Consider the following 16,070-nt stretch of genomic DNA (forward strand, 5'->3'; position numbering starts at 1 on the left):
ATATATTATCTGCCACCAGGGCGAGAAAAAAAGCTGCTTTAAGTAAACTGAGAAGGTGTTTACTTATTTATATTATAAAAGAACTACTAGCTAAGATTGTCTGATTGAAATAGTTATCGGTGCAATGGTATGCAGAACACACAACAAGCTAATTTATCTATACGTACTGTATGTTATTAATGAATGTTTATTAAAATCGGACATACAACTTCATGGCTCGCTTCACCCTGTCCTAGCAAGTTATGATCGGTGGGGGTGAAAGCTTTACAGGTTAATACCTTAGACTTCTTTCTCACTTATGCGCGATTGTTTACTGATGTGGGGGGGTGGCAAGACCCACCACCTTCTGTCGTATACGCACAATAGAATATAATTTTGCAGCAACAGACATATAAAAATAAACAAGTACATTTGGTGTAAAAAAAAAAATCCTTTCTTCTTTATTATATAAGATGGTATCTTATATTGAGTACCAGCTATGCAAGTCTAGATTACTAATTTGCCCAATAATATCCTAGATTTTTTGCTCAGAACACTTTGCCGAAATGCATATGAGCGCGAGAACGTGTTAGCCTGTGAGCCTACTCTGTGATCGTCAGCTGTCATTCTTGTGTTTGTAAACATTTAGACTTCATCTATCTTGTTCTCTACCTCCGATTCCAAGATTACTGTAACTGTATGTCATCCATGATTTAAGAGATAAATGGCGTCCAGCAAGGTAAGACTTCTGACTTAACTAGTTTTGCTACACATCTGTGATCTGGGAAAACGTAGATCAACTTTGGACTACTGTATTGGTATGTGTCGAGGTCTACGCTTAGGTCGCGTATGAGATGTCCAAGACTTCAACAACCTTATGAAGAAGAGGAGGAGGAAGCAATAGGAAAATATTTATTTGACAATAACAGTATAGAAGAGACAAAAAGAATACTATACAATTTTTGGAAAGTAAGGGAAAGAAGGGCTCAGCAAAATAACTAAAAAAAAAAAAAAAAAAAAATGCCATAGAAGGAAAGAAAATGGAAAGAATAAGAACACATCAGGGAGTGCCGTTGCAAAGGCAATACTCCTGTATATCAACTGAACTGAATTTGTCCATAGTTTGGTGCAGCTAATGACATTAAGTGCTTAACAAAGAGAACATTGCAAAAAACGAAGGTAAAATTATTGTTTCAGCCAAATCCTTATTTTTCATTATTCTTTTTTGTTTGCTGATTATATTGTTGAATGAAGATGAGTGGGAGTTGCAAGGTTTGGTGAATGAATTTGGGACAGTGTGTAAGAGGAGGAATCTGAAAGTTAATGTAAACAAGAGTAAAGTTATGATGTGAGAGGAATGAATTCACAGAATGCACAGTGAGATTGGATGGTGAGGATATGGAGAATGTGAGTGCGTTCAAGTACTCGGGTAGAGTGATGAGTAAGGATGGAAGTTTTGGTGGTGAAGTGCTTGAAAAGGTACGGCAAGGAAGCAAGGTTGTTGGTTCGCTGAGAGCGGCAATGAGAAATAGGGAGGTGAGTATGAAAGTTAAGAAGTCACTGCATGATAGTATTGTGATCCCTACCCTGATGTATGGAAGCGAGACGTGGACCTTGCTAGAGGGAAACAAGGCAAGAGTGATTGCAGTGGAAATGAGTTACCTGAGAGAAGCATGTGGAGTGACATGGAGGGACATGTTGATGAATGAAGAAGTCAAAAAACATTGTGGGGTGAATGTGGATGTGACTGAGAAAATTAGGAGAAATACACTGAGGTGGTTTGGACATGTGGAGAGAATGGAGAATGAAAGACTAACTAAAAGGGTGTATGTAGGTGAAGTGGAGGGAGGGAGAGGGAGGGGGAGACTGAGGATGAGGTGGAAGGATGGAGTTTAGAGGTACCGGTATATAAGGGAGGGGGAAGTGAGTTGGGGGGAGGGCAGTCAAATGGTGGGTGACAGACCGACTTGAAGGGGTTTAGTCTGCGGCCACCCTTTGCACGATTAGGGCATCTGGCTATAGATAGATAGATAGATTTTTCTAGAACTTTACAAATTTAGTGATTTCAGTAAGGTTTCAAAATTCTATTTCATCGCAAATTACCCATTTTCAAGTTTTGGCCCCCCCTCCCCCCCAGAAATGGACGATTTGCGATAAATTTGGCAATAAAAAGAATACTGTATTTTGAAAGCCTGATGAATGGGAATAGAGAAAGCAGAGCGGTAGTAAACATGATTGTTTTTGTGGATGTGCAGAGTAGGAATGCAGTACCAGGAAACGTCACACACGCACAGGTGAAGAACACCATAAAGCAGCTTAATATGGAAGAGCAGCTGGGGTTGATGAGGTGTTATGCAGAGATGATTAAGTGTAGTGGAGAGAGTGGAATGAAGTTGCTTGTTGGAGATATGTAAGAAGATATGGATGAGTGAAACTGTGCCATCAGAGTGGAAGAAGGTTGTGATTGTACCCTCGTACAAAAATATAGGTGAGCAAAGTGAGTGCAAGAATTATAATGGCATAAGTTTATTGAGCGTTGTAGGGAAGGTATACAGAGAGAAAGTAAGAGAGATATCAAAAGTCCTAGTGAGTGTTGAACAAGGTGGCTTTAGGAGTGGCAGAGGATGTGTGGATCAAATATTTGCAGTGAGACAGATAGGGGAGAAGGCGTGCGAGAAGGACGATAAGGGGTTCATGACATGTACGGATCTGGAAAAAACATATGACAAAGTAGACAGAGAAGGATTGTGGAAGGTTTTGCGAACGTGCGTTGTAAATGGTAAAGTGCTATGTGCCGTCAAGAGTTTTTATGATGGTAGTGAGGCATGTGTAGGGATAAATGGGCATCTAAGTGAATGGTTCATGATTATTGTGGGCGTGCGACAAGGTTGTGCAATGTCCATATGGTTGTTCAATATATATATGGATGGGGTGATGAGAGAAGTAAAAACACGAGTAATGGAGAGAGGGGTGGTGTTGGTAATGAATGGTGATGGATGGAATATCTCAAATTTGTTGTACCGGTATGCTGATGATGCAGTGCTACCGTACTTGCAATTACCAGACAAGAACTTGATAGATTAGTGCAGAGTTTTGCTGATGTCTGTGAGCGTCGTGCCATGAGGGTAAATGTAGATAAGAGTAAAGTGATGATAATCGTGAGAGAAGGTGACTCCCAGTATGATGTTACAGTGAATGGAGAGAGACTGGAATTGGTGAGAGAGTTCTAATACCTGGGTACAATGACAGAAAAGAGAGGAAATTGTGCAAAAGAAGTGTTAAGTAGAGTGACACAAAGAAGGAAAGTAGCTGGTACTTTGAAGGCCTTGATAAGAAACAGAGGCTTGAGTATTGCAACTGCTCGAGGCCTACTTGAAGGATTATTAGACCCATCATTAACATATGGTTGTAAGACTATGGTGTGGCATGAAAATGAAAAGAGAGAGAGGTGTGGAGATGGGACTGCTGAGGAATGTATGTGATGTACAGAGAGTGAATAGGATGAGAAATAATGTGATTCGTAAAAGATGTGGAGTGAGGAAGTCTGTGGACACCAGCATCGAAGAGAGTGTACTGAGATGGTATGGTCATGTGGAGAGAATGGATAACAACAGTGGTGAAAAACGTTTATCTGAGAGAATTTGAAGGAGGGACGAGGCGAGGTAAGCCAAGAAGAAGGTGGAGGGATATGGTGCATGAGTGTGTGAGAAAGAGAGGTATGGAAGTTGGTGAGGCTAGGGGACTGACAAGAGATCGAGCTGGCTGGATGAATGTTATGAGATGAAGTGCATGATCAGGGATTTGGCACCCCGTTTTAACGTGACAGCGTCCGGATTGGCTCTATCAGACACGTTTATGTGAAGCAACAAAATGTGATAAATGTTTTTGGCGTATCAGATAGAGCCAGGATTCCAGGGGCTTGAATGATGCGTGAATGGAAGCGTGAGCCATTGGACTGGGCAAACTTGGTCAGTCTGGACGTTGCTACTCCTCACCATGCCTTAGGGTGGGGAAGGAGGTCTGGATGATGATGATGATAAAAATCATACAGGTATCACTAAAATAGTAAGATTCTCCAAAGAACGATAAATTCGAGTGCCCATTTTATAGGAAATTACCAAGGCTGTGCAGTAAGTCAGCCATGCTATATTTTAACTAACTAACCAAACCTGACTAAGGTAACATTGTAAGGCTGTGCTGTATTTGAACTAACCTAACCAAACCTAATCAACTTAACCTAACCTTGTACAGCCATGATCTCTTAAAAACTGAACAGAAGCCTAGTCCTTTTCAAAACAAGTAACAACAAAATCGTAAAACCTAAGTCACAAATGTGACAGTTGCACTCTGTGGTTGCCATGGCAAGACCAAATTCAGGTTTATCAGAGGGGCCTCCCTTTCCAATTTTCGAAACAAAAGGTTTGACAATCATTGGCCTAAAACAAAGTAAAATGCAAAGAGGTGACTTATTGGCCATCACCCATGACTCGTTCAAAATGGTTGTTGATTGGCCGGTGGCTTTGACTGGTAAAACATGGTGGAAACAAACTTATGCACACACTCATAACTCAGAAGATCTGGCCGCATCAACACCAGCCTCTGATCAAAATTTAAGAAAACAAAAAGAAATCCTTACACCCATACCTCCATCATCTGCAGCATTGATAACAGATGCTTCGCTAGACTGAATACAAGAAATAGGGAAACAGTCCCATAGTCCAAACAATTTGAATGTCCGTCACCTTGCTAGTACCTCTCCAGTCTTACACCCCGTCTCTCCCTAAGTTAAAAACGAGGCTGTTCCGATCCTCCCATCCTCCCTCCGTCCCCTCTCGTCTCCCCCCCCTTCTCTCTTTCCCTTCCTTTCCCTCCTCTACCCCCCATCCCTCTTCCATCCCCCACCACACTCAGGACTGCCAGGCATTTCTTCCTCTGTCCCCCTTCCCTCCCCCATACCTGGTTGTCTCCCTCTCCCTCCCCCCACCCTTTCCCACCCTCGCTTGTCTCCCGTGTGTGTGTGTGTGTGTGTGTGTGTGTATTTACCTAGTTGTGATATACAGGAAATGAGCTACGCTCGTGGGGTCCGGTCTCTTTTTCTCATTGTCAAATTTTGCTTTGAACTCATTTAAGTTTTTAGCCTGGACGATCTCTTTGTCCAGGCTGTTCCACAGGTCTGTGCATCTATATGAAAAGCTATATTTCTTGATATCCTTCAGACAACTTGACTTTTTCAGTTTCATTCTGTGTCCTCCTGTTACTCTCCCATCCCATACAAACAGATCATTTTTATCAGTTTTATCAAGTCCCATCATGGCCCTGAACACTGCAATCATGTCTCTCTCCTTTCTTCAAGGGAAGGCAGGTCCAGCTTTTCCAGCCTCTCTCTGTAAGACAGATCTGCCAGGCTGGGGACCATCTTGGTTGCTGTTCTTTGTATTCTCTCGATCTTATTTATATCTTCTTGTGTGGTGACCACACTACTGCCGCATATTCCAACCCAGGGTGGATCATGGCCACTATCAATTTTTTCATCATTTCCTCATCCACGTAATGGAATGCCACTCTTATGTTAGTCAAGAAATTGTACATCTCTCCAACTATTTTGTTAATGTGTTTTTCCGGTGACAAAGTTTCCTGGACCAACACTCCCCAGTCTTTCTCCTCTATCACTTTTTTGATTGGTTCATTACCCATCATGTAATGCAGTGATGGCCTCTTGGCACTCTTACCCATTTCCAATATTTTACATTTTTTTGCTACAATCTGGCTCCAATCATGGATCCTATTCAGGTCTTCCTGAAGCATTTTACAGTCTTCCTCGACTTTTAGTCTCCTCAAGATCTTTGCATCATCAGCAAACAGACTTGCATAACTGTTCATTCCATTTAACCATATCATTTATGTAAATCAGGAACTTTACTGGAGCAGACACCAAGCCCTGGGGGACTCCACTTGTTATTTCCCTCCATCCAGACATCTTGTTCTTTATTACTGTCCTCATTTGTCTGTCTCTCAAGAAGTCTCTCATCTACTCCAGGATGTTTCCCTTCAGTCCTCCTATGTGTTCCAAGTTCCAGATTAGTCGCTTGTTGGGTACCTTGTCAAAGGCTTTCTCCAAATCTAGATACACACAATCCACCCAGCTGTCTCTCTCCTGTAGCACGTTAATTGCTCTTGAGTAAAAGCTCAACGAGTTGGAAACACATGACCTTCCACTTCTGAATCCAAACTGGCTCTCAGCAGTTATTTTCATCTCCACCAGATATTTTGTCCATCTGTCGTTCAGGATGCTCTTGCACAATTTTGCAACTACGCTGGTCAGGGACGCTGGTCTGTAGTTCAGGGGTTGTTCCTTGTTTCCTCCCTTATAAATTGGTACCGCATTGGCCCTCTTCCATTCCCGAGACACTTTCCCTTCTTCCAGAGAACACACAATTAAATTGTGAATCTTATCTGCTGGTTGTCCTCTGCATTCCTTTAGTACCCAGGTAGAGATTCCATCCGGTCCTGGGGCTTTCCTTACATCTTGAGGTTCCAGTAATTTATACATTTCCTGCACTTCCACTTTTATATCTTTTATCACATTTCTAGTCATGCCCTCCCCCTCTACAAAATCCCTTTCTTTAGTGAAAACTGATTGGAAACATTTATTCATTATTTCAGCTTGCATTGCCGCATCTTTGTAGACCTCTCCTTCTACTTTCAGTTGGGTGATTCCTTCCTTTTGTTTCAATTTGCCAAACACATATCTATAAAACAGTTTGAGATCTTCTTTACATTTGTCAGTTATATCTTTTTCAAAGTTCCTTTCTTCCTCTCTGCGTATTCTTGTATATTCATTTCTAGTTCTTTTATATTCTTCCTTTGATTTATTATTACCTCTCTTTCTCCATTTGTTCCATACCATGGCTCTTTCCTTTTTTTTTTTTTGCTATCATGCATCTTCTGTTAAACCAATCCTTCTTTCTGTTTTCTTTCCCACTTATTCTTGGAACATGTTTCTCCACTCCCGAATTATAGAGGCCTAGAAAGATATCCCACTTCCTCTGCGTCTCTCTTGTTTCTGTGTATTTTCTCCAATCCGCATTTTCAAAAAATTTCTTCAATCCTGTAAAGTTTGCTTTTCCATAGTTGTATCTTTCCTGCCTATAAAGCTCATCTCTTGGCACCATGTTCCCTGTTATCATCTGGAACTCAATGACCACATGACCACTTTTTCCTCTAGGACACCGATATTTTAAATTTTCACCTACATTAGGTTCTTTAGTTAATAGTAAATCTAATCTTGCTGCCGTGTCGTCTCCTCTGAATCTAGTCTCTTCTTTGACCCATTGGGTCATAACATTATTCATTCATTCATTGCCAGACGCCATGTATCCCAAACGGGGTGGCCAATGGCTTAGAGTTAATTGTTTTACAGGGAGGGGCACTAATCCTCCACCAACCCCACTTGACACGTAGGGATGCCAACAGCATCTGGTGTTCCCAGGCGGTCACCCATCCAAGTACTAACCAGACCCAACGTTGCTTAACTTCGCTGATCGGACGGGAAGCGGTGTACTCAACGTGGTATGGCCGTTGCAATATTTAACAATATAGTGCCCCAGGAATCTTCATTGCTTCCCGCATCCCATTCCTCCCAGTTCACCTCTTTACAGTTAAAATCCCCTATAATAAAAATGTTATTGCTATTCTCAGTCACTTTCTTGAGATAGCTAACCATGTCTGACAACATCTTCTGATATTCATCATCCTTCCATGCCCTTGTCTTAGGGGGAACATATACCACTGCACTGTCTCTCTTGCCATTCTCTCCGGTTTCTAGTTTCATATTTATTGCTCCAGCCTTACCCTCTCCTAATTCTACATTTTCCACACTTATGTTATTCTTCACTGCTGTCATCATTCCTTCTCCCGTTTTTTCTTTTCTGTCTCTTCTCCACAGTTTATATTTGCCATCTCCCATATGGATGTCAATATCCTCTCTTTACCTGGTCTCTATAAAGCACATAATACAATAATACCTCGATATACGATACCCCTAGATGCGATACCCCAGCTTACCGAGGAGGGTAGAAATTGCACCATACCCTGCCTAACGATGGCCAAACCCTGGTTTAATGATGGGTTTTGATTTTTCTTATCGATTTTGATGATATTGTAGACTAAAATTGTGTGTTTAGGTTGATTTATAAACTGTTTTTAGACTTCGATTAGTGTGTTTTAGCCATAAGTGGGGTGAACATTGTATTTTGGGGTACAGTTTACTAAGCTTGAGTTTTTTCAAGACTTATATCTGACAATATTCAGATCTGATTTGCTGGTTTAGGTGAGTTATTTACAGGTGCTGGGCTTACGTTAGCTTCCTTGACAGCTGTTAGGCCATTTAGATTGCCTTTAAACCTGTTTTGGAGCTCATCTGGGTGGGTATTTGTATTTGATTTGGGGGGAAACCCAAGGCTGGTAAACAGTCCACATTGAAGTACATGTTAAAAGTATCCCGATATACGATACCTCGCCTAACGATAGGGTCTTACCTAACCAATTAGATCGTTCAACTGGGGTATGCCTGTATCTGGTTCATGTACCCTAAAGTAATCGTTGATTTCTAACCTTGTTGATATTAAACCATCATCATTAGTATATGCCACTTTCCAACTTTTTTCGCTGTTCTTTATTCCCTCTTCTCTCCCTCTCTCCCTTGGTACCACTTCCTCGATTTCTGATTCATAACTCCCCAATAGAACATTGTCTTCTCCTCCTCCGTTCTCTGTTCGTTTTTTGCCTTTGCTTCCTTTACTAGCTCCTTTATCTTAGCTCTTTCTTTCTCATTTGCATCTCTCCTTATCCAAACATTCTTGAACTCTTCCTTTTCTGATAATTTCCATATTCTGTTGATAATTTCATTTACCATTGCCTGAGACTTAAACTTTACTTTAAGTGGCCTCGCCCCTCCTTCCTCGTAGTTTCCTAGCCTAAACACTTCTTCAGTCCCTTCTTGAGCTTCATTGTTACCCTCCATAACTACTGATACTATCACTTTTGCCTTATTCATTTCTTCTCTTTCCCTTACTGACCTTACTGTCATCTGTTTTTCTTTTAGTCCTGAAATTATCACACATTTTTTCTTGTCTGCTACATCCCTGACTAAAGATTTTCCACTTCTTAGTACCCTAGCCACTTCCTTTTCCACCTTTTCCCTGCTTTGTTGTTCTATGATCTCCTTCAAATTTATATTTCCTTCCTCTTGAATTTTCTTCCACCCCTTGTGCTGGTCCTTGATTTCCTTAATATGTTCATTATGCATCCTTGACTTTGATTCATGCTCATCTAGTTTACTTTTCATCCTGTCCCTTTCTTCTTCCAACCTCTTATTTTCCCTCGAGCTGTTTCATTTCATTTGAGGCAGATTCATTACTCAATTTTAATTCTGTAACTTGCCTTTCTTATTCAGCTCTGCATGTACAGATGTTATCCAACTTGTTCTGAAGTATTTTAATCTCTTTATCCTGTTCTAAGGTCCGTTCCTGTAACTCTCTAATTATTGACCATACCTTCTCTAATTCCTGGACATTCCTCTCTGCCATTTTCTCCACTCCCGCAACTCTTGTTTGATTCAGTTTAACACTTCCTTCACCCTTATCCTCATCGGTAAAGCCCTTAAACTCGCCACTATCAGATGTAAACAAAGAGCTACCTCCTTCCACCATGATGCAACTTGCGAATTACACTTTCACTGTATTTTGTATTCTTGTTGGACCAAAATCTGCGCCTTTTTCACTACTATCGGATGGGACCACCATTCATGTATTCATTTACACAATCACAATAGGCTGGGTTCCTTTTCGCCACTGGTTCGGTGATTAATTCCCCACAATCCACAAAGAGCTCCATCTCTGTCGGCAACCTGTGTGTGTGTGTGTGTGTGTGTGTGTGTGTGTGTGTGTGTGTGTGTGTGTGTGTGTGTGTGAGAATGATGAGTGAATGAGTGCATGAGTGAGTGAGTGAGTGAGTGAGAGTGGTGAGGAGTGAGATTGAGTAAGTGAGTGAGTGTGAGTAAGTGAGTGAGAGTGAGTGTGTGAGAGTGAGTGAGTGAGTGAGTGAGACTAGGTGAGCAGAAAGGCTGTTTGGCCTTCTTGTTTCCTTCCCTTTCCCCCCACCCTTTCCCATCCCCACTTGTCTCCCTCCCCCACCCCTGCTCCCTTCCCATCCCTCTGCCCTCCCCCCCTCTCATTTGGGGTACTGCCAGCTGCTTGTCCATCCTCACACACTCCCCCCACCCTCCCCCACCCCCACATGTCTCCCTCCAGTCCCTCCACCCTCCCTCACCCCTGCTTGTCTCCCTCCCCATCCCCCTGCCCACACCCACCCCTGCTTGGCACGCTTCCGGCTGCCTGCCTCTCAGTTGCCCAGAAACATCTCACACCCCACGTCCCACCCACATTACCTTCCTGCATGTGATATTTGACGTCTCATTTTTTTAGCAATGTCATGAAGTCAGTGAATGTACAGTGAGGTTGGATGAGGAGGAAATGGAAAATGTGAGTGCATTTAAGTACTTGGGCAGTGTGATGAGTAAGGATGGAAGTTTAGAGGATGAACCGCATGAAAGGGTACGACAAGGAAGAAAGGTTGCTGGTTCCTTGAAAACAGTGATAAGAAACAGAGAAGTGAGCATGGAAGTGAAAAAGTTACTGCATGACAGTATTGTGATACCAACTCTAACGTATGGAAATGAAGCTTGGACCTTGTTGGAGGAACACAAATGAAGAGTGAGAGCAGTGGAAATGGGTTATTTGAGAAGAGCATATAGAGTCACATGGAGAGACAGACTGACAAATGAGGAAGTGAAGGAGCATTGTGGTGTGGATGTGGATGTGATAGGTAGCCTTAGGAAAAACACACTGAGGTGGTTTGGCCATGTGGAGAGGATGGAGAGAGAGAGACTGACAAGGAGAGAATATGTGAGTGAGGTGGAGGGGGGGAAAGGGAGAGAGAGGCCAAGGATGAGATGAAGGGATGGAGAGGAGAGGTATATGAGAGAGGGGGTGTGAACTGGGAGTAGGGCAATGAAATAGCAGGGAACAGGGTGACATGGAGGCAATTTGTTTGTCTCCACCCCTTACGGGATGAAGGCGTCTGGCAATAGATGGATAGATTGTTTATGAGGATAATAACATTACATATGGTGCTTCTGTCAGTCTCTATTGATTAAGGTATGTGAGAGTTTGGGTTTGGGTCTGGAATGCATCTCTGGCTTTTCTTCAGTATCTTATGGGGAAAATTGCTTCAGTATCCGACATACTTGCCGACCAAACACTCCCACTGGTACACAATACTGCCGGATATCGGGGTACAGTTTTATTGACAATATTATTGACATGTGGTGGCAGATGTTGCTACTCAAACTTCTTGTTTTTGTGAGAACTAACCATTGGCGAAGAACAAATAATGAAATTCCATTTTGGATGAAATGATAACAACCAAAACGAACCCATTTCATGAAGACAGATAGCTTTGTTTTGTAAATATCAGTAGGGTAATGCTAACCGCTTCAAAGGGGAAATGGATGTTATTTTCGAGATATAGCCTTCCACTCATCAGTCTTGAAGTTCCACGAATCAGTAGTTGGGAGGACTATGAAGATCACAGAAAATTTGGGTTAAAATGTATTAAAATTATTTGAGATATAAAAAAACTGAATATGAATGAAGTTTATACTGTACTTGTATGTACAGAAATGCACATGAAAAGGATTTGGCATGCCACTGCCACTCTTTTTTCTTTGTTTTAGTTTACAAACCCATTCTCAGAAGGTATTGATAAACTTTTACTTCTAGTAGTATTCATTAATAAATTTTTGGAATTACACCTAAGTAGTGAATATTGAAAATATTATGTGACTTAAGCATTGTGAAACAATGTCTTTTCTGTAACCATCTGTTGCAAATGCTTTCCTACGTACATAATAATTTAGGAGATGGGAGGAGATCTTTAGCTCCTGTCTCCATCTTTTATTGCATCTGAGTTAAACTAACCTAATAGCCAACCTAGCCTTATCTAGCCATTCCTATCCTAATCTAATTATAACTTTGATGCAGTAATGGACAGATATACAAACTAGACACTCCCCTCCCCCTCTTTATTTAAAAAGTATGGTACTAAAAAGTGTATTTGTGACAGAAGTTGCTTAAAACTGATGAACTAAATGATCTATTTGTCTACCTATTGCCAGATGCCTTAATCCAGTAAAGGGTGGTCACAAACAAATTGCCTCCATTCCACCCAGTCCCCTGCCATTTCACTGCCCTGCACCCAGCTTACATCCCTGTCTCTCATATACCTCTCCACTTCATCCCTCCATCTCATCTTTGGCCTCCCTCTCCCCCTCCCCCCCACCTCACTCATGTACATTATCCTCATTAGTCTCTCACTCTCCATCCTCTCCACATGGCCATATCATCTCAGTGTTCTAACGCTATCACATCCACATCCACACCAAAACGCTCCTTCACTTCCTCATTTGTCAGTCTGTCTCTCCATGTAACTCCACATGCTCCTCTCAGATTACTCATTTTCACTGCCCTCACTCTTGACTTGTGTCCTTCCAACATGGTCCAAGCTTCACATCCATACGTTAGAGTTGGTGTCACAATACTGTCACATAGCGACTTTTTTACTTCCATGCTCACTTCTCTGTTTCTTATCACTGCTTTCAAAGAACCAGCAACCTTTCTTCCTTGTTGTGCCTTTTCTAGCATTTCATCCTCCAAACTTCCATCCTTACTCATCACATTACCCAAGTACTTACATGCACTTATATTTTCCGTTTCCTCATCATCCAGCATCACTGTACATCCACTGGCCTTATTTCTCTTAAAGACAGTAACTTTACTCTTCCCCACATTCACCTTTAGATTCCATTTCTTACACATTCATCCATACTTATTCAGCAGTCCTTGCAGTTCTCCTTCGTCTTCACTTAACAATACAGTATCATCTTCAAACAGCAGCACAGGGAGTTTCCAAATGTTGCTCTCTTTCATTAAAGCCGCCGCAACATCCACTGCCCTACCTTTTTTCTCTTTTAAAACCCCATCCATATACAGATTGAACAACCATGGAGACATGACATCCCTGTTTCAATCCAACATTCAAATGAAAAAATTCACCCAATTCACTATCGACACACACTGGATTCTTAGCACCCTCATACATACTCTTCATGGTATTCAACAGCTTCCCATTTACTCTTTATAGTCTTCATGTTTTCCACATTCCACATTCCTTGTCTAGCATATTATCTTCAGTCTCTGCTAGTTTTGTGTAATTTTGAAATAATACCTGTTCATCAGTGTAAATTACTTTTAGCATATTTCCAACACAAATTGGCCTGAGATTATTGATAAACTTGGAGGGTGTGGGGGGCAAAGTCCCCATTCCAGTTAAGTGTCACAGTAGGAAAGAATGTTAAGATTGAACAAATAAAGAAACTATTGGAAAAACATATTTGAACATAAAAACAAGCGCGAGTGGAGTTATGAGTCCTTACTTTTTATTTTCTTTTATTTATTTTGTATATATTTATTTATATATTTATTTTTTAGCTTTGTAGCTGACTGACTGTCCTGCTGGCATATGTGAGGCCCAGCTAAGGAAAAAGAAATGTTTTGCACATGAAGTGGTTCCAGATTTTTGAAGGCATAGGTAATATGTGAATGATTGTTTGGCCCATTTCACTTGGCATACTGTTTTATAGTTCTCTTATTTGTGCGCCTTCTCTCTGTTTTATGTTTGGATCCAACAGCATTTGAACTTTTAGGCTGGAACAGGGGCTGGGGTGATGATTTTGTTAGTTTGTATATCAATACCATTTATTTCAGTGTCACCTAACGCAGCTATTCCATTAGTAAAGGCAATAGTGTACAGTAACAGCAAGTCTGTTCTTTTCAGCGTGTGTTTAGTTTGGAGAGTCCTCATGGCCCAGGAGGAGTTTTCTTCACATGGCAGAAGGCATCAGGTGGTTTCTTAGCCACAACAGGATACAATCAGGTTGTCAATATCTATGATCGCCATGGAAATCTTCGAGAACAGATTCATCTGCCTGGGTGAGCTAGTATATGAGAACTGATATATACAGTAATACCTCGATATACGATACCCCTAGATACGATACCCTGGCTTAACGATGGGTTTTTATTTTTCTTATCAATTTTGATGATATTTTAGACTAAAATTGTGTGATTTTTGTTTATAAACTGCTTTTAGACTTCAGTTAATGTGTTGTAGCCACAGGTGGGGTGAACATTGTCATTTTGGGGTACAGTTTACTAAGCTTGACTTTTTTCCAGACTTATATTTGACGATATTCAGATTATATTTGTTGGTTTAGGTGAGTTATTTACAAGTGTTTGGCTCAGGTTAGCTTCCTCGACAACTGTTAGGCCATTTTGATTGCCTTTAAACCTGTTTTTGGGCTCATCTGGGTGGTTTTGGACTTGGTTTTGGGGGAAACCCAAGGCTAGTAAATGGTCCACATTGAAATACATGTTAAAAGTACCCCGATGTACGATACCCTGCTTAACGATAGGGTTTTACCTAACCAATTAGATCTTTAAACCGGGGTATGCCTGTACAGTGTAATACAGTAATATAATATACTCTGTGGTGAACATTTAGAATTCATTTATTCAATTTCCATCAGACCAGAATGTTACAGATCCTTACACTTGTGAGAAACTAGGTTTTATCTTGAATTTATGATATCGAAGGGACAAAGTATGGAATAAGTTTTTACAGTGTTCAAAATTTTTACCTTATACTGAGGTGGTGATAGTGATGGAGACATCCAATTTGCAACTATAACATTGCACTGAGGTTGGGGGGAATATTTCTGAAGAGCTACTGTTTGAGGCATATGATAATCAAAAATTCCACACTGTGGTAGTAGCAGTACAGTAACCCTCGTCTGTCCTGCTGAACATCCCCATCACCTGCAAGTTAGCAACCACTCCTGCACGGCCATCATGTGCAGCAAATCAATATTTTCCTGTGGTACTGTGGTGAGAAGCAGGTAAGAATGCAGAGGTTATGTTCCTGGATGGATGCCGATACCGCATTTATGGTTCTCTGTCCAGTGTTGGCCCATGTCCTATGATTGTTGCTGTGACTGTGAGCAGAGCAATAGGCAGGATGCAGTTGGGAAAGGCACTGGGTGTGTCAGGGTTGACTGCTCAAATGTTGAAGGCCTCAGGAGACATAGGAGAGGGTTTAGTTACTGATTTGATAAAGTTATTTATACTGTATATAAGTGTGTTGTCCCAGATGACTGGCAGAAGAGTGTAAATGTAAATGTGTAGAAGAGGAAGAGCGATGCCATGGAAAGAGGAAATTATGGAGATATAAAACTATTGGACCAGATAATAAAAGTAATTGAAAGAGTCCTGAAAGATATAAGAAAGGGTGAATATTGACGGGATGCTGTTTGCATTTATGCCAGGCAAAGAGACTGTTGATGCCATGTCCATTGTCTGACAGTTTCAGGAGAAATACAGAGGAAAGAAAAATGAGCTGTGCTTTGTTGATTTGGAGAAGATCTTTGACAGAATCCCAAGGGAGGTGGTGAAGTATTCAGTGAGAAGGCATGGGATCGAGGAGTGGCTTGTTAGATTGGTTATGGCTGTGTATGTGGGTGCTCACACCCAGGTAAGAGTGAATGGAGATTTGATTGATGAATTTACCTTGAATGTCAGCATGCATCAGGATTCATTCTTGAGTCCCTAATTGTTTGTCATGATGCCTGAAGCTCTCACACATGGTTTCAGAAATGGACTTCCGTGGAAGATGTTGTATGTTGATAACTTGATGTTGGTTGCAGAAAATGAAAGGGATGCAGAGGAAAGATTTAGGAAGTGGATAGATGGAATGGGGCACAAGAGTTTGAGGGTAAATGCAGATAAAACAAACTTGATGATATTTAGGACTGTTGACAGTACTGTCAAAGCAGAGAGAGTGTGGCTATGTGCAGTTTGCCACAAGGGTGTGGGAAGTAAGTCCATCTTGTGCAGTGTATGTGATAATTAGGTGCATAG

The 16,070-nt window shown here is 41.3% G+C and overlaps 1 protein-coding gene and 1 non-coding gene across 2 annotated transcripts in view; one reads left to right on the plus strand and one right to left on the minus strand.

Annotated features, from left to right (window-relative positions):
- The first annotated feature begins 653 nt into the window (after positions 1–653).
- The window catches only part of Oseg6 (intraflagellar transport protein Oseg6), a 198,657-nt gene continuing 183,240 nt past the window's right edge, over positions 654–16,070 (plus strand). Inside the window, exons 1-2 of the mRNA XM_080266921.1 lie at positions 654–718; positions 13,933–14,087. Coding sequence (XP_080123047.1) covers positions 704–718; positions 13,933–14,087 — 170 coding nt within the window. The 5' untranslated portion in view covers positions 654–703. The remainder of the gene's footprint in view (positions 719–13,932; positions 14,088–16,070) is intronic.
- LOC145392577 (5S ribosomal RNA) lies at positions 7,444–7,562 on the minus strand. Its single transcript, XR_013896009.1, has one exon. It is a non-coding gene; the product is annotated as a 5S ribosomal RNA (ribosomal RNA).

This window comes from Coenobita brevimanus, chromosome 22, assembly GCF_032717465.1.
Source record: "Coenobita brevimanus isolate Jiangsu-jjx chromosome 22, ASM3271746v2, whole genome shotgun sequence".
In the NCBI taxonomy this organism is placed as follows: Eukaryota; Metazoa; Arthropoda; class Malacostraca; order Decapoda; family Coenobitidae; genus Coenobita; species Coenobita brevimanus.